Genomic DNA, 26,367 nt, shown 5'->3' on the forward strand with positions numbered 1-26,367 from the left:
CAACCAAGAAATCGAAATGAGTAATTCATCCCCCCTCTAGCTCAATTGGTCCTAGTAAAAATGAACTAAGTTGTTAAAATAATTGTCCAAGTTTGACTTGATTTCTTTTTTTTTTATGAGCTTAAATTTGATTCGCTTAGATGCTATCAAACTTTCAATTTAAGTTTGCTTGATTATTTAAAATTTTTATATCTTAAACTTGTTTAATTGATTAGTGAACTTGTTTGTTTATTTTAAGAATTGGGTTCAAATTTATTCATTTAATTTATTAAATTATTCTAGTTTATTTATTTACTTATATATATTTATCTATAAATTTTTGTCAAATCCAATATCAAGTTCTCACGAACATGGATTCCTTTACAAACCTATTAATAAATAGCTCTTTTAAATGAGGCAATGGAAGATTCTATATTTTAAGGCTAAACTCCTTAAACCTCGAACCACTGGCGAAAGTATTTTCGAAAAAACAAAGTTTTAAAATAAAATAAAAAATTGAGATCGATAGTTTTTTAAACTCTGAGGGTGTAAACGCAAACAAGTTTTTTTTTTATCGGTAAAGTGAAATTAACCCCGTTTATCAGCAACGAAGCGGTGGCGCTGGTGGCAGTGGCAGGCAGCGGTCTATCGGCTCCGAAGCAACTTGGGCTGGTGCGGTCCGTGCGGAGGCACACCGGCGAAGGGGAGCGGCTCGGAAACAGGCCACCTGCCTCCGACTGGACACTTTTGGTACAAGTCCCCCGTATTTATTCCTCTCTCCTCCTCCTCCTCCTCCTCCTCTCTCTCTCTCTCTCTCTCGGCACAGAGAACTTTCAAGAAATGGCGCTACGGTTCTTGCTCCGTGACCTCTCTCACTGTTTGTCCGCAGGAGATCGAGGAGAAGTCGGTGGTGGAGGAAGTCGCGATACGTCCTCTCTGGGTTCACGGAGTAGTGGTGGGCGCTAGGGTTCCGGATGCAGCACTATAATTTGAGGCAGGCAACCAATTCTTTTATTGGAGGCTCCCTCCACGACCTCAACACTGCCGACTCGAACCCCGGGGAGATAGATGGCATCAGAGATGTGGATCGCGACCCCGTGGATGAGGATAGCCTCGACAACGACGACGAGTCCAATTCCGTGGTAAAAGCTTCTGGAGATTGAGCGTTACTTAAGATTCTCGCCGCCTAATGCTTTTGACTACTTGGTCTAGGTTTGCGTGCATGACTCTTATAGAAGTTCGATTCCACTTCACGGTGTTGGAGTGGATGACGATCGGTCTGCACTTGAGAACAGTGGAAGATCACCAAGTCCGTCGTATAACTTACTTACCCAAGAAGGTATTAGCTTTTTGAGATGGAAATTTCTGATTTTGATGGTTGGTTCTCAATTTATTGATCGTTAACTGTTCATTTTCTGCATTTGGTGAAGATATTTCACCAATTGCAACTGCAAGATCCAGGTTTTTGCAGTTTGTAGTTGATCATTTTATTGATGAGCATGTGATTGAATCTGGAGAAAGTTCAGATGTTTCATGCTATCAGGGGAATGAGAAGCTTGGTAAAAGGAAGGAACGGGAAGTTCAATATGAGGGTGATCCGAGGTTCGACCTGCCGTTGATGTATGTTGCCAACTTGTATGAGACCTTAGTTAATGATGTCAATGTTCGTCTTGCTTCTTTGGATGGTATCCGTGAGAAGAATATTGGGATTGCTTTAGAAACAGCTGGTGGATTGTATAGAAGATTGGCTAAAAAGTTTCCTCCAAAAGGTTGTCTTCATTTGCTTTTGGTAAAAGCTTTGATATGTGTGTGTATGCATAAATACTGTTGTCTAACTTGGAATTTTTGCAATTCTTAGGTCCTTGTAGTTTTAGGAGAAGAGAACTAGCTACATCACTTGCAACAAGAAATCGGTTTCCTGAGCTTGTGGTACAAGAAGAAAAGCGTGTCCGCTTTGTAGTAGTAAATGGTTTGTCAATCATTGAAAAACCAAGCCGCATAAACATAGATGATGTTGAATGGTATGATGGCACTTTTTTTTGTTTAACCGAGAAGATTTTGTTACACTTGGTGAATTTTTTTACCACATGTATATGGTTTACTTGTTTAGAAATGTCTATGCTATCTCTGGTTAGCAAGCATAAATCAAATCCAATATCATATCCGTTCAGCAGGTTGAGTTTTTTTGTTAGTAAATTAGTAGCCAAAATGGAACAATGAGAAAGTTAGTTCATAATGGATGGTTCAGAATCAATTAAATTGCTGAAATGACAAGGCAAAACTGCTAATATAAATAAATGCTAAGAATCACAATAAAACTACTTTAAACAACAATAGAAAACTATACATGATAATTAATGCTAGAAGCACAATGAATTACTTAAAATTAATGAATAAAATTGTATATGAGAAACAAATGTTAAGGATCATTAAAATATGGTAAGGACAGGTCAATAAGAGGATTTTATTTGGGGGTAATTGAAGTTTAATTTGAGAAACTAGTTGTACTTTGCATACATACCACATGCTAATAAAATCAATATGGCCAGAGTTATTCATATCTAAGACAGAAATGGAGTATGTTACTTAGTCTCAAATATACGTCTGATATGGGTGTGGATACGAGTGTCTGACACTACTATTGTTTTTTAAATTGCACGTGATTAATAGAAATTTCAAGGCCTACAGTTTAATGTATGCTATCTTATGATTCTTATCAAGGTCACTAGGGCTTCGAAGGAGCACATTACCACACTCACATGGTAAATCTATGGGGGGTTTAAAGTACAACCTGTTAGACATTCGTATGTAGCTTTGCATAAGAGAATAGTTGTCCACTTTGAAAATTAAGTTAACTTTGTTCGATTCACACAATCATATGTAGCTTTTGCCTTGGAGTAATAATTTTGTTGATAACTTCTGTTTCAAGGCATAGCAAATGGCTACCAGACTGGTGTGTCTGGACTTTTGTATGGCTTCCAATTCATGTTATTAAGTTGTAAATTAATGTAATTATTGTCTCATGTCATTTTCTGTCAATATGAGATGGTGTAAATAATTTCAAATTAATATGTTTTAAAGAAATTGTGTGCAACTCATAAAGTAATTATGTTTCCTTAAAAATTAATCTGTATGATAAAGATTAACCAACTTAAAATTTCCATCTTTGTAGTTTTTGTGGATTGTGGATTATCATGCATTGCCACTTTTGTATTATGGTTTCTAATTTGCCTCATGTCATGTTTGAGTCATCCAATATTTTACAACCTACTATTCTAAAGGACAACTATGAAGGTTCAATTTCCATCAATGCAAAATCTCATGACGAGAGATGATTTTCGGTTTTGTGTATTTAACTTGATAGATTCCATTTTGAATATAGAACTAATGTTTATATCATTTTATCTTGTTCTTTGATGACAAAATTGAACTAGGTTTAAGCGTTTGACTGGACGGCATGAGGTGGCTATTTCGGCAAGAGATTATAAATTTTACTCCCCTCGCCATAAGTACAAGAGAGGTGCTCCTCAGCCTATGTCCAATATTCCTGGGCTAAGTGTAAGTCCGTATCAAATGTAATAATATAATCTCATTGTAACTTTGTAAACATGCTTAAATAAGTGTGCATTCTATTTCCACTATTGTTTCTCTATATTTATAACTCTAATGGTATAACCTTGCATAGAAATCAATGGAGGGTAAATTTAGCTAAACTGAAATAGTGCTAAACCGAAATAGTTGGGAGAAACACGTTTTGATGTTGGTGATGATTTTAATCATACTTGATTAGGTGATGTCAGTCACAGAGAGCTCTTCTCCGGTGCCTAATGCTATTGGATTCCGTCCAGTGACCGGGGTAAGATTTGAAAACTTATGTTTGAGAAGTATTTCTATCCTCACATTTATACTGCACACAACTTTTGAAGTTTCTTTTACATGTTAAGATAACCAGATATGCTTTTTATTTTGCCGATACTCTACCTTGCCTTTTGAACTGATTTGTAGGAATAGCTTAAATAAGAACCATTTATTCTGTCCTTTCTGGGAAGGATTTAATTTTATTTTTAAGTTTTAATTAATGCACTGCACTTCTGAACTCTTCTTTTAGCAAGTAATAACAGATAGTAAATGCTTATAGGTCCTATTCAGTTTTAATGTCACATTCACTAACTTCAGTATAATGTTATTTTCTCTCAGAGAAATTACAATTGTCTTGTGTACAAATTCATTCTAGGTAAGGAATCATAAAACTTAGCTTTGCGATGTTTCCCCTTTCTTGATATGCATAACTTAAATTTGTTTCATTGTTATAAAGTTACCAAAAGTCTTACAGCTGTCAACACACTACCTGATTTGACATTTGATCACTATATCCTGTTGGTTTTGGTATATATATTTTTTTAAGTCGACTTGCAGGAGAAGATGATAGTTATTTTTATTAATTATGTATCAGGTTTGAAAGGTAAGATAGAGTACACTTATTGTAGATACCTGCCCTTTTTATAGTTGTAAAAGGAATTAATATCACTAAACTTCATGAGAAAAATCATTTATACCTATCGTATGATAGATAAGCCTTGGCATCACTTATTTATATTACTCTTTCTACTGTTTTATTCGACTTTTATTGATTAGTTCTATATATCCATGTTGTCAGATTTATTTTCTAGTACTTTTTAGTATGGCTTGCAATGACGTCATGAATTTTGTAACTGTAGTCTCAGAATCATCATGAGCCGTCATCAAAACATCACTTACAACAATCACAACAATCATCTCCATTTCTCCCTCTACACCAGGCTCATCATCAGAGCATTCAACAAAATCAACATTCTACCCACTTTTCCCATATGTGCACTCACCCGTCGCATGTACATGATCTAACTCTCCAGCATCAGCCACAGACAATGACTCCTCAGCTAGCTTGCATGCAGTCACTATCCGGTGGTAATCTTGGAGAACGCTTGCATGTGCTGGTATGTCACTTCAATTATATTCTATGTTGGTGTTACTTTTTTATTCATTATGTTTGTCATAATCCTGACAGGGCACATTGGGGTTATGAGTTTTGAACAAGAAATGAAGACGGAAAAACTATATTGGATTTTGTGACAGCATATCACCTTATACTAAGCTAATATGTTTTTTTTTTTAAAAAAAAAGAGAAAATAGTTGGTCACATCCAAAAGTGAGAATAATAAATAATTTAACTTTTGTATGGTTAAGAAAAATGATAAAAAAAAAATTGTAAAGTTATTCCCAGAGAAAATTTAACTACTCAACATAGGCTAGTAGTGTTGGATATACGCCTCAAGCATAATATCAATAGAAGGAAAATATGCATGACTCCTAAAATTAAATAGTGGAAGTTAAAGGATGGAAAACAAAACATATTTAAGGATGTGGTATGATTATAAGTATTAGGAGAAATATACGACGACTTGAATATAACATGGGATAAGATGTTATCAAAGTTGAAAATAGTAGCCAAAAGTGACTCGGTGAGTTAAAGGGACGCGCACCGCCAAGTAAAGAATCTTGGTGGTGGAATGAGAAGGTAAAAGAGAAAGTGAAAGAAAAAATGAATAACATATAAGGAATTATATACTTTTAAGAACATGGAAAACTTAAAAAAATATATAGCCACGAAAGTAGTGAATGAAGCTAAGAATGAAGCTTTTGAATGTTTATATCAAAAATTGGATATAAAAGAAGAGGAAAGAGACATTTACAGAATAGTTAAAACGAGAGAGAAAGACAAGAGATCTTATTCAAATAAGATGTATTAAAGATAAATGCAATAAGGTACTAAGTAAATGATGATGAAATAAAAGATCGATTAAGCGATATTTTCATTAATTTTTTAATGAAGGTTTAGATGACTAACTTAACTTAGATAATTTAAATAGATTTAGAAGGGGAGCCTTGGCGCAATGGTAAAGTTGTTGCCATGTGACCAAAAGGTCACGGGTTCGAATCCTGGAAACAACCTCTTGCAAAAAGCAGGGTAAGGCTGCGTACAATAAATCCTTCCCCGAGACCCCGCATAGCGGGAGCTTCGTGCACCGGGCTGCCCTTTATTGTAGAATTCAAAATTCAGAAGTATAGCAAGTTTTAAATGGGATGCAAAATGGAAATTAGTTTGATTGATATTCTGATAGAGGTAATAAGGTATTGAATAACTCACAAAGTTATTTAACCTGATATTTAAAAACTAAAAAAAAAAGTCCAATCAATAGAAGATAAACACTCTAATTCCCTTATATCAAGGAGACGTACAAAATTGTGCAAACTATAGGGGTATTAAATTCATAAGTCATATCATGAAACTTCGGGAAAGAGTAATAGAAAAATGACTAAGGAAGGAGATCACAATGATTGAAAATCAATTTGGATTTATACTTAGAAGGACGACAATAGAAGTCATATATCTTCTCGGACAACTAATTGAAAAGTATCTAGAATAAAAGCAAGATTGTATATGGTATTCGTCGGCCTAGAAAAAGTTTATAATAGAGTCCTAAGGAAAGTTATATGGAGAACGCTAGAAAAGAGAGGTGTTAGTTGTATACTGAACTAATAAGAATATATACCAGGATGTAATGATAAGAGTGAAAACTTCAGATGGATTAATCAAAGCGTTTCCTATAAAGATAGATGCATGTTGTTTGTAGATAAGATCATTTTGATAGATGAGACACATGAAGGAATAAACGCTAAACTCGAATCTGAGTGGGAAACACTAGAAGTGAAAGGTTTTAGACTTAGTAGAGTACTACAGCAACAACCAAGCCTTATCCCACTAGTTGGGATCGGCTTTAGGCTTTGTAAAGTAAAGACAGAATATATAGAATTCAACTTTAGCAATATTAGACATAATGAGATAATTGTTAAGATAAGATATAACAAGTTGTTTGTAACTAAGAGTTTTAAGTATTTATCACCTTTTTTTTTGCAAAAGGATGGAGGGACTGAGAGATGTCTTACATAGAATACCAGCGGGATGGTTGAAATAGAGGAGAATATTAGGTGTTCTTTGTAATCATAAAGTACCTCTAAAACTTAATGGAAATTTTACAAAACGGTAAGATCTGCTAGGCTGTATAAAGTTATGACGCGACTACAGTAGCAGAAAATGAAAGTTGCATAGATTAGGATATTAAGGTAGACATGCGGACATACAAGAATAAACAGGATAAGAAATGAAAATATTAAAGAGAAAGTCGGATTGCACTTATGGAGGGCAAATTCTAGAAGATACGTTTAAGATGGTACGGGCATATACTTAGACAACTCTAGTTATGCGAGGTGAAACTATGACAAATGTCCATATCAAACAAGGAAGACCAAAAGAGATTTATTAGCAACAATAAAATAAGATAAAATTTATTTAAATATAAATGATAATATAGTAGGGGATATAGACCCAAACCCATCTAGTGGGATAAAGTTGGGCTGTTGTTATTGTATATTTGTCATAATCCAAAATATTTGAGGCGAACGAATGCCTTCATGCACTCTGTGCTATTGTTATGTTACCTTGTGGGGTAGGCACGTTCCTTGATGCACTCTGTGCTATTGTTATGTTACCTTGTGGGGTAGGCGTTAGTTCAAGTTCTTGACCAACATGAAATCTGCAGTAACATTTAGAAATTAAAATATATCAGTCTTGTAGAGCCAATTCTGACACAGCATGCTAAAATGCAAAGGTTATTTCACTTTCCCAACTGTTATGTTTTCTTCTATGCTTCACCGTTGATGTGTTGAATTATTTCAATTAGGAAAGTTGACGTTTCCAGAAATTTTGGGCATGCACTACGTTTTTTTTATGACTAATGCAAACTCTAAACTACAATAAGATGCATATGCATGTGCAGATTCAAGTTCATTACTGAGACTTGATCAAATGAGAGAATTTCATCTTGCATCCCAGAGTCGACCATTTTGACCATTTTCTACATATCCTCGGAAGTTTCATTATTTTCAAAATGCTCTCGTCTCCCGGAAAGGAAAAAAAGTTTGCTAAAATTCTCCCATAGGGGAAAAGGTTACTTAGCAAAATCATTCTCTAATCACACCCGCATATATTGCACAATAACCTTTCAAATATTGTAATCATGCTCACATTTTTGTATTAAATCAGTTACTCCATTAAATGTGCTCCCTTCTCCCAAACAGAGAAAGGTTGATTACCAAAACTTATACATAAACCACCCCGCATTTATGGTACAAAACTTTCAAATATAGTATTCAAGCTCCTAAAAATGTATCAAGTTTTTTGTTCTTGTTGAATGTATTTGGACAGATGAAAAGCTAATTGTGACCCAGTTAACACTTTTTGGTCATTTTTTTTCTTCTACTTTGCAAAATTTAACCTCTTTCCCTCCTTTTCCTCCTTTGATGGGCTACTACCTCAATGTCTCTATTTCTTCTTCCCCTCTTTTGATGGGCTACTCCCTCAATGTCTCTATTTCTCTTTTCTGTCCTTTGATGGGCTACTACTTCAACGTCTCCCTACAATGCCTATTTTTCTAGGTTTGGAGCATGCAATGTCTCCATCTTGAGTCGTATCAACATCTTTCAAAGAGGTTTAGTAGGTTGATATGTTTAAAGAGTTGGATGAAGGAAGCTTGGTGATTGAAATAAACTGCAGTCAGCCATGACCAAATTGCTCGTGTGATCTAGTGGAGAAGGTAGCCACTTTTGGAGGCCTTGTCAAAGCATTTCATGCTACTTTTGTATGGGCAATAATGCTTGGACGAACTACTATCTTGACATGCCCTATGGAGAGCATGCAATACCCCTTTCATCTTGAGTCATATCCACATCTTTCGAAGTGGTTCAATAGGTTGTTATTTTGCCCTTGGAGTTGGATGAATGAAGCTTGGTAAATTCAACACAATGCAGTATGTACAAGAGTGATTTCATTGGTGACAAACTGAATGTGTGATCTAGTGGAGAAGGTAGTGCCATGGAAGATTACCACATGGAGGTAGGCCTCGTCAAGGAGTTGTGTGCTAGGTTTGCATGGGCAACAATGACTTGGGTGGGTTGAATGCAATTTAAAGATGTCAGCAACAGTTGGTCTCTCCTTAATGACATCAGGCTAACTGAAAATCTGTTTGTGTATCCTATTTCTATAGGGTCACAACAAACAAAATATAGGCAACAACCAATGCAATGGGGAGATCATCTATGGGCATAGTTTTGCTTTAGGCGTTAAAAATCAAGAATGCTTATGAACCCAGCCGGGTTGATGTGCTGAGCTTAGTTGTGTTGTATGAGAGACAGGGATGTGTAAAGATGTACAAGATGGTTGTGAGAATCATCAATTCTTTCATGATTGTAAAGAGAGAACACCACTTGGTCATTAAGGTATTTACCTCATCAATTCTTTGTGAACCAAGTCACGCACCTTGCACCAGGTGTTTACCTCATCTGCTCTGTTGGATGAATAAGTTTAGGAAGAGAGATGTCACATGGTGGAACAAACTCTGAACCATGTTACAGGGTGACTGTCATAAGGTGGTGTTATTTTTAGCAACTCACTGAAATGACGGGGCGAGAAGGAAACAAAATTAAGGAAACGTCGTGTAAAAAAAATAACTTGAAGCAGACTGGCATGGTACCAAATAGTTTCATATCTTTGTGAAATTAATTATATCATTTTGTACTATTTTGTGTAATTAACCAACAACATGTCCCTTTGTTCACAAAGTGCTGGTATCTTCTCATGCTCTAAACCAACAACATACTCCATTTCATTATTGTTATTTCATATTTCAAACTTTTGCTCAAGGTGTTGCCTTGAATTGGTAATTCTCAGCCGAGTTGTGTCCTCTCTCTCTCTCTCTCTCTCTCTCTCTCTCTCTCTCTCTCTCTCTCTCTCTCTTCTTAATGAATGAGTTTATAGTGCTTCTCCCTACACTAATGGAAACCCTTTCTCTCTCTTCCTAATTCTTTCTAATCAAAAAAATTGTGCTCGACTTTTTGCCTGTTTTTTTTTTTTTTAGTTTATTCTGGCTTTTGAATTTAATTTCTTTTCGGGTTGCAGCCGACAAGCCCGGCAAAGTTCTGCGATGAATGTGGCACCCCCTACTTTAGAGAGACATCAAAATTCTGCTCAGAATGTGGCACGAAGAGATTAGGGGTGTAATGTATCAACACCATAGTTTCTTCTCCTGTATCGTTTTTAATGGCATTTTAATGCACAAACAGCCTATGAGACGCCTTTCTCAGTGACATATTAAGAAGTGCTTATATTTCTATATGGTTGTAGTTAATGTTATCACGTAATTTGTCAATATGTTCTAATGCATAATATTATCACGATGATATTATTGATAGAAAGAAAATTGCAAGAGTTTTGAATCTGTTTCTCCACTGTCATTTAGCTTTCATATCAGGATATAAATACACACAACACCAATGTTCTTTGTTATCATTTTTAATAATATTTAATGAAAATATTGATTTTATTATTCTTATCAATCTGAGTTGGGCCTAGTTTGATTAATACCGCAACCGTTTAACACCTTTATCGAATTACTCCAATCTGTATAACAGAATTTAATAGGAGTTTCGAATTACAACCAAAGTGATTATAAATGACAATGATTGGTAGACTGATTGGAATCCTGCCTTGATGGAAATTTCGTACGCCGGACAATCCTCCGATGCTAGGCAGATGGTTCGAAGGAAGCAAATAGGATAACAATTTTTTGTATCGACCAGCTTGGCGGAACAAGCTAACAGCACACAAATTATAGAGCAGCAGGGGTACAAATTATAGAGCAGCAGGGGTTGATAGGCAGATGGTTCGAAGGGAACATGTAGTATAACAATTTTTTGTATCGACCAGCTTGGTGGAACAAGCTACCAGCACACAAATTATAGAGCAGCAGAGGGCAGCCCTCCGATGAAAACTTCGTGCACCGAACTACCGGATAACCCTCCAATGTCAGACGGAGGGTTCGAAGGGACCAAATAGAATGATAACATTTTTTTGTATCGACCAACTTGGTGGAAGAACAAACTAACAGCAAACAATTTTAGAGCAGCAGGGGGCATCCCTCCAGTGCCCGACAGATGATTTGGTCAAACAGGATATTTTTTTATCATCGACCAATCTAACGGACGAACAAGCCGCAACACAAATTATAGAGCAGCAGGAGCCGCCAGGAGGGCAACCCCCACAGATGATTGGCCAAACAGGATGACATTTTTTATCATCGAGCAATCTGACTGAAGAACAAGATGCATGTCAGACGATTCGAAGGGGCCAAATAGGATGATATTTCTATCATCGACCAACTTGGCGGAAGTGCAAAAGATTATATCATATTTGTGGGAGTGTACAACTACTACTGCTAAATCTTATCCCATTGGGTGAGTATAATATAGAAATACGACAATGAAGGCTAGCAGAAAATTATCTAAAGCAATCAGTAAAACAAGTGAATCCTGAATACTTCAGACGGCTAAATAGAGCCGTCAGTAGAAAATCTCAAATGTACAGACCTCACATCCATAAATGAAAGATCTGAATCTCTTTCCAACCCAACAAATCTCGCACTGGAAATCTAGAAGGGGCAACAGGAAATGTTACCAGAATCAATAACAATGTCGTTACTAGGAGATATCAGTGGTTTTAAGGTTACACGACTGTACAGCATCCACATGAACTAGACGCCAATATAGAATTGTCATACTAACTGATAAATTAGTAATGCATAACTTTGCCTGTGCAGACATCACCTTAGGCTACAAAATAGTTGCCCAAATACGGTGCCCCAGCCAACAAAACAACTGGACTTGGGGTCTTCCTGAAATTTCAGTCCCAAACCAAGCTGATCATCGAGTTTGACAAACTGGCGGCTTCAAAAGTCAAGTCGCTCTCATATTCAAGACTTTTTGATGCACCGGGGATGGCTTGAGTGAAATGGAAGGGCCGTTGTTGTTCATCCTCCAATTTTAAAGAGCAGAAAGACCATAACAACTGCATTGAAATCACAGGCATGAGCTTGTGCCAGCTAAAATTAGCTGAGAATATTAAATTGCACTGCATAAGGTAAACCTTTATTGAATCAGTAAGGAGAAACTTTCTCTGGATTCTGCGCCCATCAGGGAGGCGAATCCCAACCCTACATAGTCCTTTGCTGCCTTGTGGTTCTTCGGGAAGAGGAAGATAAGTTACCTTTTCATTTGAACTGGTTTCAAGAGGTATCTCGGATCCAGATCCCTCACATGTCGCAGGATGCGTAGGACCTTTAGTGTCCTCCAAGGAGGCTGCTATGGCTTGCATCACCTCGACATCATCCTCCACAGACTCTTTGTCTAAAATAGAACCATACCATTAGACAATTATAATAGACCTCCATTACAATTTTCATATTTGACTTGTACATATCTTCTACAATGTTCATTGAGTTTATACAGTTCCTTACAATGTTTTACTAAGTTCTGCTGGCATTGGAGCTCAGCATTTTAGCACAAGTTTTTGTCTTCCTTTGCTCTTGATGCAAGTAAAACAATTGGTTCAGTATGCATTAAAAGGATAGCCCAGTGCACGAACACAGTCTTAGAAAGGGTCGGACAACATTGGGTTTATTGTACGCAGCCTTATCTTGCATTGCAAGAGGCTATTTCCGCAACTCGAACCCGTGATGACAAGGTTCTTGTGACAGTGGTTTAGTATGCATCACTAATTAGTTCCCATGTCAACAACTTGCAATAACTTAAATTTGTATCCCTTCACAGAACATGTAATGATTTAGATGCATAACATAAATGAGAGTTTTAGTTGCATCCCTCACTAACCATCTTCTGACTCACCTGCTATATCAGCAATAGCAGAATCATGTGCGACTCTTGGCCGTTTTTGAGGAAGAAAAGCATGTTGTTCATTTGGACCTTTGTCGAGGAACGGAAGTAAATCCTGTATTGAGAAAAGGCAAACTAATCGCACCATCACTTATTTTAGAAAGATTCATTGAACAGAGGGTACTTTCTAAATAGGCTAGGTTTCCGACTAGAAATAAATTCAACATCCACTAACACGAACATCATCATTAATCAGTGTCTACCGTAAAGGAATATTGATTTATCCTAATCAAGCTAAACAGATTGTTTCCCCCAGATTCTCCACACTGACAAGGTTAAAACTGAAGGACTGTTATCTGTGATGGGTCTGCTGACTCTACACAGCAAACTAGGAAAAGGATAGAAGGGCAATGCTATGCTCAAAGGAGGTAACTGTGAGTAAATAATTCTTTCAAGAATGGGATGCATGTACCATCAAACCGAAAGAGAACATAGCCATGTTAGTCAAGGTTGATATTGCTATTACCTCCAGCAACCTCTCTGGATGAACCATACCAGTCCATGCACGCATCTTTTGTCCAGTGATGGGATCAATGATTAGTACAGCAGGAAGAGTGAACAAACTGTAGTAAGTGCAAACCTTCTTCCCCTCACTAGTATCATGGTATACCTAAAATTGCCATAGCAGTGTGACATAAAAAAAAATAAACTGCCATGAGAAAATAAACATAAAAAGTGTTCAAAATCTTAAAGAAATGTGAGAACAATTAATGCGTATAAACTAACAAAGATATAGTAGACTAACCTGCCAGAAAATGAAATTAGAACGAATAGTTTCTGCAACGGCTTCATTTGCCCATGTATCACGATTGAGCTTTAACAACAAGAGCTTTCCAAAGTTACCATTTTGAACAAGTGGAATAAAAGAAAACTATTTCATGCCCAACTACCATGTGTGAGCTAAATTCTTCATTAGACTGCAAATTGACTAGCAGCCACTTGCGATGAAGGGATGCCTCAACCTTTGCCTACACAAGTAATTGAGCAGAGTTAGTGATAATGCACAAGCAAACTCCCCAAATTTCCAAAATTAATATTTTCAATATAAGATAGTGGAATAATCTCAATGCTTGCTATAACTGACATGGCATTAATATAACTTCAGATGACTTAATAAACTGCTCATATGAATTTGGAAACAGTTAAACCACTCATGTCACAGAGCACAAATTTCAGCTCATTTGTTAATGAAATTTTAGTTATTATAAATTCAGTTTTGCAACAATACTTCCAATATTTTCCACTTCCATATGTTTGCTAAGTGAATTACTGTCTGCATGATTTCTTCATTATTTTGACAGCTGCCACAGAATCCTCTGAGCATTTGTGCTATTATATTACTCGGAAAGGTTCTACAAAATTGAAATTGTGGTCACAAATGTAATCTGATCATAATTGAAACTAATTGATAGGCTATCAAATGCTAATCTGATTGAGTATTAATGGATAATAGGATTAAAAACTACAACCATAGTAGGAAAAACAAGTCTTCAGATTCATATGGAACAATGACAATATCCAAACAAGGTCCAGCTTATAGGTTGCATTGTAGAATTAGCTATTGCTCTATTTATAAGTTAGCACAGTTTGCTCTACAACAGGAAATTCCAAGTGGGAAATGTCATGAAGTGGCCCATGAGCAAATGGAAAATGTAAAAAAGGATATGAGTCCTAACTGTTTGGGGACAGTGTGGATCTCCTGAGGCCATTGAACTCTAGGTAAGGATTTAGAAGAATATAAAAAAGGAGGTATCAAACCCATGTTTACAAATTTGTTCTATAACACATCAGCAAAGAATAACTGTGCAACTTCAACAAGAGATATCTGTATAATCTTAGCACCTGGTCAAAGGGGCCCTGGAACATCAAGGCAAAAGGTGGACTATATAATGAAGCAAGATTGTCACGGGTGCCAGTTTCTGTTGATGCACTGCTTTCGCTTGATTCCCAAACAGCAGAACGTTTTGATTCCTCATCAAAATTGCGGAAGGCAACAACTGAACTTGGTTGCAACCTATGGTGTTGGACAATAAAAAAAAGTTATCCACTAAAAGAACCATCAAAAATTGAACTTTGAAAATGCATTAGCATACAACATTATATAGAATATTGCAAATTAAGCTAATAGAATTGTTGCAAAGTGTAGTGACATAAAAAGAATGAAACCTGAAAAAAGCAGGATCTCCATAAAGGGTATCTCTTTTGACAGGTAATGGTGCCCGCACTTCATCTTCAAGAGCACCTTTCACTGAACTAGCACTAGCAAGAACGTTTTGCTGCTCACTGAAAACACAAAAAAATTCAAAATAGACCCAACAAAAACGCGCTCAAAGTTTGACAGGTTAGGCCCATGACCACCTCGTAGTTCCATTATTCTGTCGAGGTGGGAAAGATGACTCCACCCCACCACCTTCATTGCCGACATAGAAGAGTTGTACAGCGTCGTCAAGCTTCCAACCTGTAGCCTGAGGAACACATCCGCAACTAAGAACATACTATTTGCAGTACCACCCAAAAACCTAAACCACACTTGAATCTCGGCTTAGCCCAGATCCAGGAGCAATCGTCGACGAATTAGAGTTGAATGCAATCAAAACAAGAGGAAAAGGATATTAAAAACTCAATTTTGAGGAATCATCGCCCTAAAACACCTGGCATACATGGATGGATCAAGAGCGAGCGAACACAAGAGAAAACCTCAAGAAATTGCGTAGCGGTATCGGCGGTCTGGCCGACGGCGATCTCGAGGAAGGAGGAGACGAGCTGCTGTCGCTCAGCCGCCGACGGGAGGGTCTCCATTGACCGGCCCGATCAAGAAGCCTCGATGTGGTATGCGATCGGCGAAGTCGAGAGCGTAATTGGAAGTGGAGACCGGAGACGAAACCCTCGCTGTGATCTGATGCAGCCAAGGAGCGAGTGCGCCACCCTTGCGTTTACAGGCCAGCGTTCGTACATGATATACAGAAATGGATGGGCCCATTAACGTAAAGTCCGATAGGCCTAACTGACGGAGAGTTGCAGCAGCGATAAATGGGCTTGAACACTAAACTTTTTTTTTTCTCCAAAAAGTATATTATTCTTGAACAACTTTGATGTTAGGTTTGATAAAAATTCATTTATGTTCATTTGATTAGTAAACGTTCAATTTTTTTTTTTTTTTGATTTATAGCCTTCGGAGCTACGGTGCGATAGTAGATAGTAAATGATGGGGCGAACACCCTAGATAATGAGGATCCGATGAATTTCTGTCTAGGCTTATTTATTTTAGTATTGTCTTGTTACCCGTTTTTCTTTTTGTACTTACAGCAAAGCTATTGATTAAGACAATGAATGAATTTTATGTAATTTCCTTGATTCGGTGATCATGTAGTTTTCTTTAGTTTCATTTAGTTAGGTTCTGTTTAATTCTTGCTTATTGATGTCAGTGGTGGATCAAAAAATTCAAGTATGAAGAGATAATCATGATGAACAAGGAGTGATATCTTTCATCTCTACTAGTGGAATCCTATAATACTAGGGGTTCCACCACCGGCAAAAGGGGGGGCGACCGTCGATGCCCCCGCACCCCGCTGGATCTGCCCCTAGTTGATGTGACGATAGAGGCAGGTCCACTTGTTACGAAGTCAACTGTCAAGGTGGAGGTCAAAGTCAAGGTGGTCAACGTTAGGATGTCAAAAGGTCAACCAGAAGATAATTGCAATGATTGGTCGAGTCAGGCAGGGTCTGACCGGCGAGAGACATGCCCAAGCGAATCACCCATTCAGCTCGGGAAAATACGTAAGACAGTCGGCGCTCAGTACGGAGCAGAACGCTAAAGGAGATCAGATAGTTTGTCTGAACGAGGGAGGACATGTTGCTATACAGTCACCGCAGGAAAGAGCAACTGAGGACAACAGAGTGGAGGAGCCCTGTGTTGGGATCGGAGCGCAGCGGAAGACATATAATAAATCATGGATCTTTCGTGGTACATATAGTTTTGCACAAAATTATATAAAACATACCTCGAGACCTCGATAGGTGTGAATAATATCACGGACAAATAAGACAGATAAGAGCCCCACGTGTGACTCCTCTAGCGGTATCCACGCGCACTAGATCACGAACTTGACACGATCCGTTAGGTGCTAGCCACTTAGATCGACAAAGTCTTGGAAGCACTACCGATCTCTTCCGGTGGAAGACGAAGTTGACGAAGGAGAAACGGAGAGAATGAAATCCTTACTTTGATTCTTTCCGAGGATGGCTATTTATAGCTTCCAAGGAATACGAAGAGTTAAGCTTTCAATTAATTCATCATTTATGATCTTCATTAATAAGGAAGATGAAGAGTTATAGGTTCCATAAATTCTTCATTTATGACCTTCATTATGATAACTCTTGAAATTCTTCATTAATAATCATTATGATGACTCTTCGAATTCTCCATTAATCATCATGATTATGGCTATTCGAATTCTCTCTTCTTTGTATCAAATAAATCCATATTTGATCTTTATCTCGACTAGCTTCCGATACCATTGTTCATGTCTACATGTTATGCGTGCGACCCTCTAGGTTTTATACACGAAGGCAGTATAAAATCCATACACAGACTAAGGTAACCGTCTAGCAACAGTTTTTAGCCATCCAACGCGATAAAATTAATATCAGTCATGAACTGTAAATCACTATGAACCGATTACTGTGTAATTCAATCTCTTCATCTAAAGCCTACATCCCAATTAATTCGATACATTATGCATCATTACCAAATTAATTGTTTTACTTGATTTCCAAGATATAATAGACTCCTCTTGAATGATAAATCATTTCTCCCATGGCCATGGATTTTGAGTCACTAATATCTCTATCAAACGGCCAGGATGTTAACTCATAATGCAAGAGAGCGATGAATCCTCTATTGACTCAACACTATTCTCTCTACGTTTTGTCATACACCCAACTACCGTATTAATCACAATCCGATTAAAGACTGCTTTTAACGGCGTCAAAACACATAACTCCACGCATAGAATAAATGAAGGTCTCAAGTCAAAAGATTAGTTACACTCGTTCATAAGAGGAATAACCAATGATGCTTAATATGTGGTCTTCTCTTAAGCGGGTTGTGTCCAGTGTACCTCTAAACTCAAGTCACCCCCAAGTACAACTTGGATATTCATTCCTCCGGTCTATCTCGACCTAGTCATACTCAGCGTTGATCTAGATATCCATATCCCCTCTAGATATCTATCCGATCAAGGACTGTTTTCAGATTAATATACCCATTAATCTGTGGGACTTTATCATTAATCATATACGTACAGAAAAGTAAATAATTAATGATAAATTCTTGCCTTTATTAAATAATTATCCACAAAATACATAAGGAGTGTCTTGGCACATAAGTGCACACACTAACAATCTCCCACTTGCACTATTGCCAAACACTACGGACTCTCAGTCCTAGGCTCCTCACATGGGTCTCATGTTTCTGTAGAGGTAAGACCTTTGTGAGTGGGTCTGCGATATTCTCGCTGGTATCTACTCTGCTAATCAACACATCACCCCTATGAACAATCTCCCTAAGGAGGTGATACTTCCTTAGTACATGCTTGGATCGTTGGTGAGACCTTGGCTCCTTTGCATGTGCTATGGCCGCATTATTGTCATAGTATAACACAACTGAATCAACAATGCTAGGAACCACTTCAAGCTCTGCTATGAAGTTCTTGATCCACACAGCTTCCTTTGCTGCCTCTGAAGCTGTTATATACTCAGACTCAGCTGTTGAATCTGCAACTGTCTCCTGCTTGGAACTCCTCCAGCAAATAGCTGCACCATTCAGACAAAACACATATCCTTGTTGCGACTTCAGATCATCCCGATCTGTTTGAAAACTTACGTCAGTATATCCTCTGACGACTAATTCCTCATCTCCTCCAAAAATTAAGAACATGTTCTTTGATCTTCTAAGATACTTGAGGATAGTCTTTACCGTAGTCCAATGACCCTCTCCAAGATCTGACTGATATCGACTCGTCATGCTTAATGCATACGAGACATCTGGTCGAGTGCATATCATAGCATACATTATGGACCCTATAGCCGAAGCATAAGGTATCTTGTCCATTCTACTTCTTTCCTCATGTGTTCCTGGACATATAGCTTTGGAAAGATGCACACCATGTGACACTGGTAAATATCCTCTTTTGGAGTCTTGCATACCAAATCTATTCAGCATTTTATCAATGTATACACCTTGACTCAACCCTAGTAACCTGCTTTGTCTATCTCGGTATATTCTAATACCTAAGACATAGGTTGTATCTCCAAGATCTTTCATTGAGAAACACTCTCTCAACCAAGTCTTGGTAGATTCTAGGCTAGGAATGTCATTGCCTATAAGAAGTATGTCATCAACATACAACACTAGGAACGTAATCTTGCTCCCACTAACCTTCTTGTAAACGCAAGGTTCTTCTGGATTCTTGACAAAAGAAAAATCTTTAATGGCTCCATCAAATCGCAGATTCCAACTCCAAGATGCTTGCTTTAGTCCATAAATGAATTTCTTGAGCTTACATACTTTATTGGCGTTTTTGGATTTTATAAAACCGGGAGGTTGTACCATATATATTTCCTCCTGTAACCTTCCATTTAGGAAAGCAGTTTTAACATCTATTTGTCAAATCTCGTAGTCCTTGTAAGCTGCTATAGCTAGCAAAATTCTAATGGACTTAAGCATTGCAACGGGCGAAAATGTTTTATCATAGTCAATTCTATGACGTTGATTGAAATCCTTTGCCACAAGCCTAGCTTTATAGGTACTTATGTTCCCATCCATGTCAATCTTTTTCTTGAAAATCCATTTGCACCCTATGGGTTTTACCCCAACTGACACATCAACCAACTCCCAAACTTGGTTGGTGTACATGGAGTCCATTTCAGATTTCATGGCTTCCAACCATTTCTCAGAATCATTTGAAGCAACTGCTTCCTCGTAAGTTGACGGTTCATCATCTTCGATGAGTAGCACTTCCTCATCTTGGGTTACCAGCCAACCATATCTGTTTGGCTCTCGGTGTATTCTTGTAGACTTACGTTGATCTCGCGTTTCTTGAGCAGTCCCGGATGAAGGAGACACTTGTGCTTGTGGCACTGTCTTATTGTCCAACTGTTCATCTTCCAATCTGTTTGTAGAGTCTATAATTTCTTCAAGACTTACTTTACTCTCACTATTTTCTTTAGAAATAAATTCTTTTTCCAAGAAAGTAACATACCGAGCAACAATAACTTTGTGCTCACTTGGGAGATAAAAATAATATCCCATTGTAGCTTTCGGATAACCTACAAACATACATTTTATAAATCTTGCTACAAGCTTATTAGAATTTTCATTCTTCACATAAGCATCACAACCTCATATCTTTAGATAAGATAAATTTGGTTTCTTTCCAAACCATAACTCATAAGGAGTCTTATCTACTGTCTTGGTAGGAACTCGGTTAAGTGTGTATGCTGCTGTTTCTAAGGCATAGCCCCAAAATGAATTTAGATGATCGAAAAGAATTTAGATATCTCCACAATTGCATGATATTGTCCACTTTGGGTTTAAGCCCTCATGGTTTTGCTCTTGGGCTCTCCCCAAAAGGCCTCATGCCAATGGAGATATCTTTCTCTTATAAACCCATGATCTTTTCCATGTGTTTTCAATGTGGGACCATGTTTGCAACCTTGCAACCCCAACAATCCCCCCCCTCAAACAAAGGACCATGGGCTTCCCACGTCCGATCCTCGACCCACCAGGTCTTCCTGCCCCTCGGTCTACCTGACCTACTAGGACTTCCTGCCCCTCGGTCTACCCGACCTACTAGGACTTCCTTGCCTAGCCGCAACTAGGACTTCCTGCCCCTCGGTCCACCCGACCTACTAGGACTTCCTGCCTGGTGTCTGGTCCTCTTGATCCGAACATAAGAGCCCCCACTTTCTTTGTTCGAGGTTAATATTGTACTCACATGGTTCAATCAGACCATAGCTCTTGTGCACAGTCGGCGGTTAAACCTTCTGGCAGTTCGGGCTCTGATACCAATTGTAGGATCGAAAAGAATTTAGATATCTCCACAATTGCATGATATTGTCCACTTTGGGCTTAAGCCCTCATGGTTTTGCTCTTGGGCTCTACCCAAAAGGCCTCATGCCAATGGAGATATCTTTCTCTTATAAACCCATGATCTTTTCCATGTGTTTTCAATGTGGGACTATGTTTGCAACCTTGCAACTCCAACAATCCAATTGTTGGTGCAACCTTAGGTCAAGGTTGACCTGGTTGACTAGACTTGAGTTGACTGGACTCGAGTTGTGTTTTGATGTTTGACGAGTTATGTTTGACAATGTTTGTACCTTGATGCTTGACAAGGATACAAGCTTGGGAGATTGTGGGTGCAACCCGCAGTCAAGGTTGACCTGGTTGACCCAAGGTGAGTTGACCTGACTCGGAAAAGTCCAAGCAGGGAGCTTGGCACGGGAAAAGTCCAAGTATGGAGACTTGGCACGGGAAAAGTCCAAGTATGGAGACTTGGCACGGAGAAGTCCAAGTATGGAAGCTTGGCATATGGGAAGTCGGAGAGGGCTCGGAAGCTCGTTCTCCGGACTGTGGTCAGAGAGGGCTCGGGAGCTCGTTCTCTGGACCGGATGTGGAAAAGTCCTGGTGAGTGAAGCCAGGCAGACGTGAAAGTCCTGGTGAGTGAAGTCAGGCAGTTAGAAAGTCCTGGTGAGTGAAGCCAGGCAGATTGAAAACCCTAGTGAGTGAAGCTAGGTGAAAGTCCTGGTGAGTGAAGCCGGGCAAGGGAAAATCCAGATGGATCAAGGGTGATCGGACATCTGGTGATGGGAAGTCCAAGTAGGTCATAGGATTGACCGGATACTTGGTACGGAGAGAAAAGTCTAAGTGGGTCAAAGGGATTGACCTGACACTTAGCGGGGAGTTCTAGCAGGTCAAGGGAGTGACTGGATGCTAGGCGCAATGTACCAACAGGTCAAGATTGACCGGATGTTGGTTTGGACTTGGTTTGGGCGAAAACCATGAGCTGGATCGATCTGGTGATCGATCCAGTGATACCGCGAATATTCTGATCGGTCTGGTGACCGATCAGTAACACATCAGTAGCATACTGTGTGATAACTGATCGGTCTGGTGACCGATCAAGAGTCGATCAGAAGCCGAACAGGAGCGAGGCGCAAGAGGGGCTGATCGGTCTGGGGACCGATCAGCACAAAGCCTGATCGGTCCCCAGACCGATCAGGAAGTTCCCTGATCGGTCTGTGGACCGATCAGGGCACTAGCCGTTGCGACGCAACGGCTAGATTTCTTCTGTGCTTCTTTTTCCGCATGTATAAAAAGATGCTGAGAGCTTCTACATTGTCCTCTTCTTCTTCTTCTTCTTCTTCTTCCTTGGATTGAAGCTTTTGCTCCTGTGCTCTGAGGTTCTGAGCTTTGTTGAGCTCGCTTCCGAAGCTTCGCGTGAGCTTCCAGTCGTCGATCAGCTGCTGCAGTTGGGTTGTGAAGTTGCTGCTTCATCGCCTCCGGTCGACAGAGAAGGCAAGCGAGTGTTGCATTCATATTGTTGTTTGTATTTGCTTCTTGCTTTCCTTGTACTCCTTTCTTGTTGTTACAAGTATTGTGGCGAGGTTTCTTCACCCACAAGGAGCATCTATTAGCCGGTTCTCCGGGGACTCATCCACCGACGGATTGATAGGCTTCGTCCACCTTACGGACACGCCGAGGAGTAGGAGTTTATCTCCGAACCTCGTTACATCGACGAGTTTGAGGTTTGCTATTCTCCGCTTTCGTTTCTATTCGTTTTATTTCCGCTGCGCTAACCCTAATTGTAGAAAGAAACGAAGGATTTGGGGTCGGCTATTCACACCCCCCTCTCTAGCCTCCGTACGAAGGATCCTAACAAGTGGTATCAGAGCAAGGTTGCTCTTCGTCAGATTAACACCCGGGGGAGCACAAGCTAGAGAATGGATCGACTCGGAGAAGACATCACGTTTCCACCATTCTACGAGTGCTGCGACTTTGCGTATTGGAAGGTAAGAATGAGGTATTTTCTTATGACTAACCTTGAAAATTGGAGTTGTGTTCAATTAGGTTTCAAGTCTCCGATGGACAAGAAAGGAGAAACCCTAGAGAAGAAGAAGTGGACCAAGGAGCAAATGCACCAATCAACCATCAATGATGAGGTAACGAAAATCATTGAATTTTCTTTACCTAATGACATTTTGTGTAGAATAGGTGGTTACAACAACGCCAAGGAGTTGTGGAATAACTTGGCCAAGTTTCATGAGGGGAACTCCACTTCAAGCCATGAAGAGGAGTCAAGTGAGCCAAGTAGCTCACATCATGGAGGGAGCGAATTAGAAGTTGAGAGTCACTCAACGTCTAAGGAAGAAGAGGAGGAGGTCTCTTCTTCAAGATCGGAGCAAGAAGAAGCATCTACCTCCGGAAGGGATGAGGAAGAGAGCCTTCATCCATCCTCAACCCTAGGTAACTCAAGCATCGTAATTTCAAATAAGTTATATATAATATGCTTTGAGTGTAGGGAATTTGGGCACTACAAGAGTAAGTGTCCAAGGAGGGTTAGGAAGACTCCACCGGCACCAAAGGTCAAGGGAGCCGGAGTCCCGACACGCAAAGGCAAGGGGCACGTGGTATGCTTCCAATGCAAGCGAAGGGGACATTATCGGAGTCAATGTCCAAGGGGGAGGCAACCTCACAAGGACAAGGGATGCACATCGATAGGGGGAGCTAAGGCAAACCCTAAGGTACCTTTTAAGGCACATTATTGCAATTCAAATAAGAAACATGCTAGTAGTTTTATTGCTATTGCAAATAATGATGAGCATGTTAACAATAGAAAACCATATGTGTGCTTAGGTGCTAAACATGTTAGCTTAGATAAGGATAATACTAGAAATGTCAACCCTAGGATTAACTCATCTAAAGCTAAGGAGAACCTAGGTAGAAACCCCAAGACAACTAGACATATGCCTAGGAACACCTCAAGAAAGAATGATAAATTAAAATTTGAGGTTTTAGAGAAAGAAAATCAAGTCTTGAGGTCAAGACTTGACACTCTAGAAAAGGCCCTAAAGAATTTAGAGAAGTCAACTCTAGGGTCTAAGGGTCAAATTTCAAAGCCCAAGGACAAGAAAGGTTTGGGTCACAAACCTAAGTCCCAAGTGGTCAAGCCCACTTATCACAATGTTCTATTCGATTATGGAACAAGACCTAGGGCTAGAAAGACCATCACCAAGGTCACAAGGGGAGTCACCCCTAGAGTGGATCTTGATGAGTCCCAAATGACCAAGGCTTCAAAGCCTAGGAGGGTCATTAGAAGGGTTGCTAGGGAAGTCATCCCTAGTGAATACTTAGTGAACCCAATGAGCTCCAATAGGTATTGGGTTCCTAGGAGCGTGATTTCATCATGCTAGATGAGTTAGGGTGTGCCAACCTTACTTGAATAGGTAGTTAACCTAATCATGGCAAAAGGTGGCACTTTAGGAATTTTCAAGATGCAATCAAGCCTTGAAAATGAAATTGAAAATTATTCCTAAGGTGATTAGGATGTGCCAATCACATTTGAGGAGTTCTCTTAGGTCAATTTAATTGGCACGTAGTGATCTAAACATCCTTGGTATATGATTTTAGGTCTATTACACTTAGGAATATAGAACCTATGACGAAATGATCAAAACTATCAAAAATGGCAACTAAGGCTAGAATTAGGTATTTTCTATACCTTTATGTGCTATTTGCCATATATTGTTTGTCATATGCCATGTCATGAAATCATATTTATTTTATGATCATTTGAAATGTCATGATAATGCTTAGGTTAGTTATATGTCATGCTTTATTTAAGTTTCATACTTTATGTCATGACATCATGACATTGACACATGTTTTCATTTATGATATCATTTTATGCCATGTCATCATTTCTTGCATTTATAATCAATGAAATTGATCTAAGGATAAACAACACAATTTGATATGGAGATCAAGTTGTTGTTTTAGAAAATGCATGAAAACTTAGCCTAAGATAACCTAAACCCATATCTCACATCAAAATTGACTTGGATGTGTTTGATACACCTTAGATGTGTGTGAGATATTAGGATGATGAGTTAGGATCAAGGTGCATAGCTCTTGTACCTAGATGAACCTAATTCAAAATTGGGGATCATAGGGAAAGCTTATGTACAAGTCATGTACATATAGCCCAAAGATTGTGGTCCCAAATTAAAGGGTTTAAAATCATTTCAAAATTGATTTGAAAAACCTTGATGAAGCTTTTCTAGTGATAGCATTCATCATTGAGCAAATTGATATAAAGTTGAGGTAAACTTGAACTATTTCAAAGTTTTTGAACTTTGTATCAAGATTTGAAAATAGAAGTTATTTTCATAGAAAACTATTTTTCCTTGATAATATATGTTATGAGGAATATATCCTCAAAATTTTACGATTTTTGGAATTTTCTGTAATTTTCTGTGAGTTTCTGAATTTCTCCCGGGGAGAAAATCAGAAATCTCTGATTTCAGAGGCTGGATCGGTCACCGGACCGATCCAGAGAAGTCCTGATCGGTCTGGTGACCGATCAGTGACGATCCAGAAAGCGAGGATCGATTTGGGAATCGATCCAAGGGGTTCCTGATCGGTCTGGGGACCGATCAGTGCGTGCCGAATTTCTGATTTTCAGCAGGTGTCTGAAATTTCAAGTTTTTGGGAGTTGAGTTTAGGTTTCTAAAGGTTTAAAACTCTCCAAGACATTGTTGGTGCAATGGTCAAGGGGGAGTTGACCTTTAGGGAGAGTTTTACCTATTAGTCAAGGAGGAGTTGACTTTTAGGGGGAGTTTTTACTCGTCGAAATTTTTGAGGATGAGTGATATGGGATTATCACTAAGCTAATTGTTGACTCTAGTGTCAAGGGAGAAATTAAGAGTTTCAATGAAAGGTATGGGACTTTCATTAGGAAGAAACCCTTGACCTTGATTCACTCTTTTTGATGTGTGTCAAAAAGGGGGAGAGTAGAAAGGAGAATGGAGAATGTCTAGAGAATGTTCAGGGAAGAACATTGGAAAACCTAAGTTAGGTTATCGAGTTAACCTAACTTGACTATGGGTTTGATTATGGGTTTTGTCAATGGGTTTAGTCAAACATCAAAAAGGGGGAGATTGTTGGTGCAACCTTAGGTCAAGGTTAACCTGGTTGACTAGACTTGAGTTGACTGGACTCGAGTTGTGTTTTGATGTTTGACGAGTTATGTTTGACAATGTTTGTACCTTGATGCTTGACAAGGATACAAGCTTGGGAGATTGTGGGTGCAACCCGCGGTCAAGGTTGACCTGGTTGACCCAAGGTGAGTTGACCTGACTTGGAAAAGTCCAAGCAGGGAGCTTGGCACGGGAAAAGTCCAAGTATGGAGACTTGGCACGGGAAAAGTCCAAGTATGGAGACTT

The 26,367-nt window shown here is 38.9% G+C and overlaps 2 protein-coding genes across 5 annotated transcripts; one reads left to right on the plus strand and one right to left on the minus strand.

The window, feature by feature from the left end:
• Positions 1–572: 572 nt before the first annotated feature.
• LOC122008959 (uncharacterized protein At2g02148-like) lies at positions 573–10,247 on the plus strand. Of its 3 annotated transcripts, none has more exons than XM_042564897.1 (9): positions 573–729; positions 869–1,121; positions 1,192–1,318; positions 1,410–1,748; positions 1,838–2,000; positions 3,414–3,537; positions 3,770–3,835; positions 4,698–4,955; positions 10,034–10,247. In XM_042564897.1, the coding sequence occupies exons 2-9, from the start codon at positions 954–956 to the stop codon at positions 10,133–10,135; spliced, it is 1,347 nt and encodes a 448-aa protein (XP_042420831.1). In that variant the 5' UTR covers positions 573–729; positions 869–953; the 3' UTR covers positions 10,136–10,247. The 3 variants fall into 3 exon arrangements, with proteins under 3 accessions (XP_042420831.1, XP_042420833.1, XP_042420832.1); XM_042564899.1 differs by having other exon boundaries at positions 869–1,118; XM_042564898.1 differs by having other exon boundaries at positions 588–729; positions 872–1,121.
• Positions 10,248–11,554: 1,307 nt separating this feature from the next.
• Positions 11,555–15,784, minus strand: LOC122008960 (plant UBX domain-containing protein 7-like). Of its 2 annotated transcripts, none has more exons than XM_042564901.1 (10): positions 15,559–15,784; positions 15,220–15,326; positions 15,028–15,144; positions 14,704–14,875; positions 13,752–13,829; positions 13,607–13,675; positions 13,328–13,471; positions 12,814–12,916; positions 12,176–12,315; positions 11,555–11,977 (listed from the first exon to the last, which is right to left on the minus strand). In XM_042564901.1, exons 1-10 carry the CDS (start codon positions 15,658–15,660, stop codon positions 11,813–11,815), a joined length of 1,197 nt encoding a protein of 398 aa, XP_042420835.1. In that variant the 5' UTR covers positions 15,661–15,784; the 3' UTR covers positions 11,555–11,812. The 2 variants fall into 2 exon arrangements, with proteins under 2 accessions (XP_042420835.1, XP_042420834.1); XM_042564900.1 differs by having other exon boundaries at positions 12,056–12,315.
• Positions 15,785–26,367: the final 10,583 nt, after the last annotated feature.

This window comes from Zingiber officinale, chromosome 8A (genome assembly GCF_018446385.1).
Source record: "Zingiber officinale cultivar Zhangliang chromosome 8A, Zo_v1.1, whole genome shotgun sequence".
Classification (NCBI taxonomy): domain Eukaryota; kingdom Viridiplantae; phylum Streptophyta; class Magnoliopsida; order Zingiberales; family Zingiberaceae; genus Zingiber; species Zingiber officinale.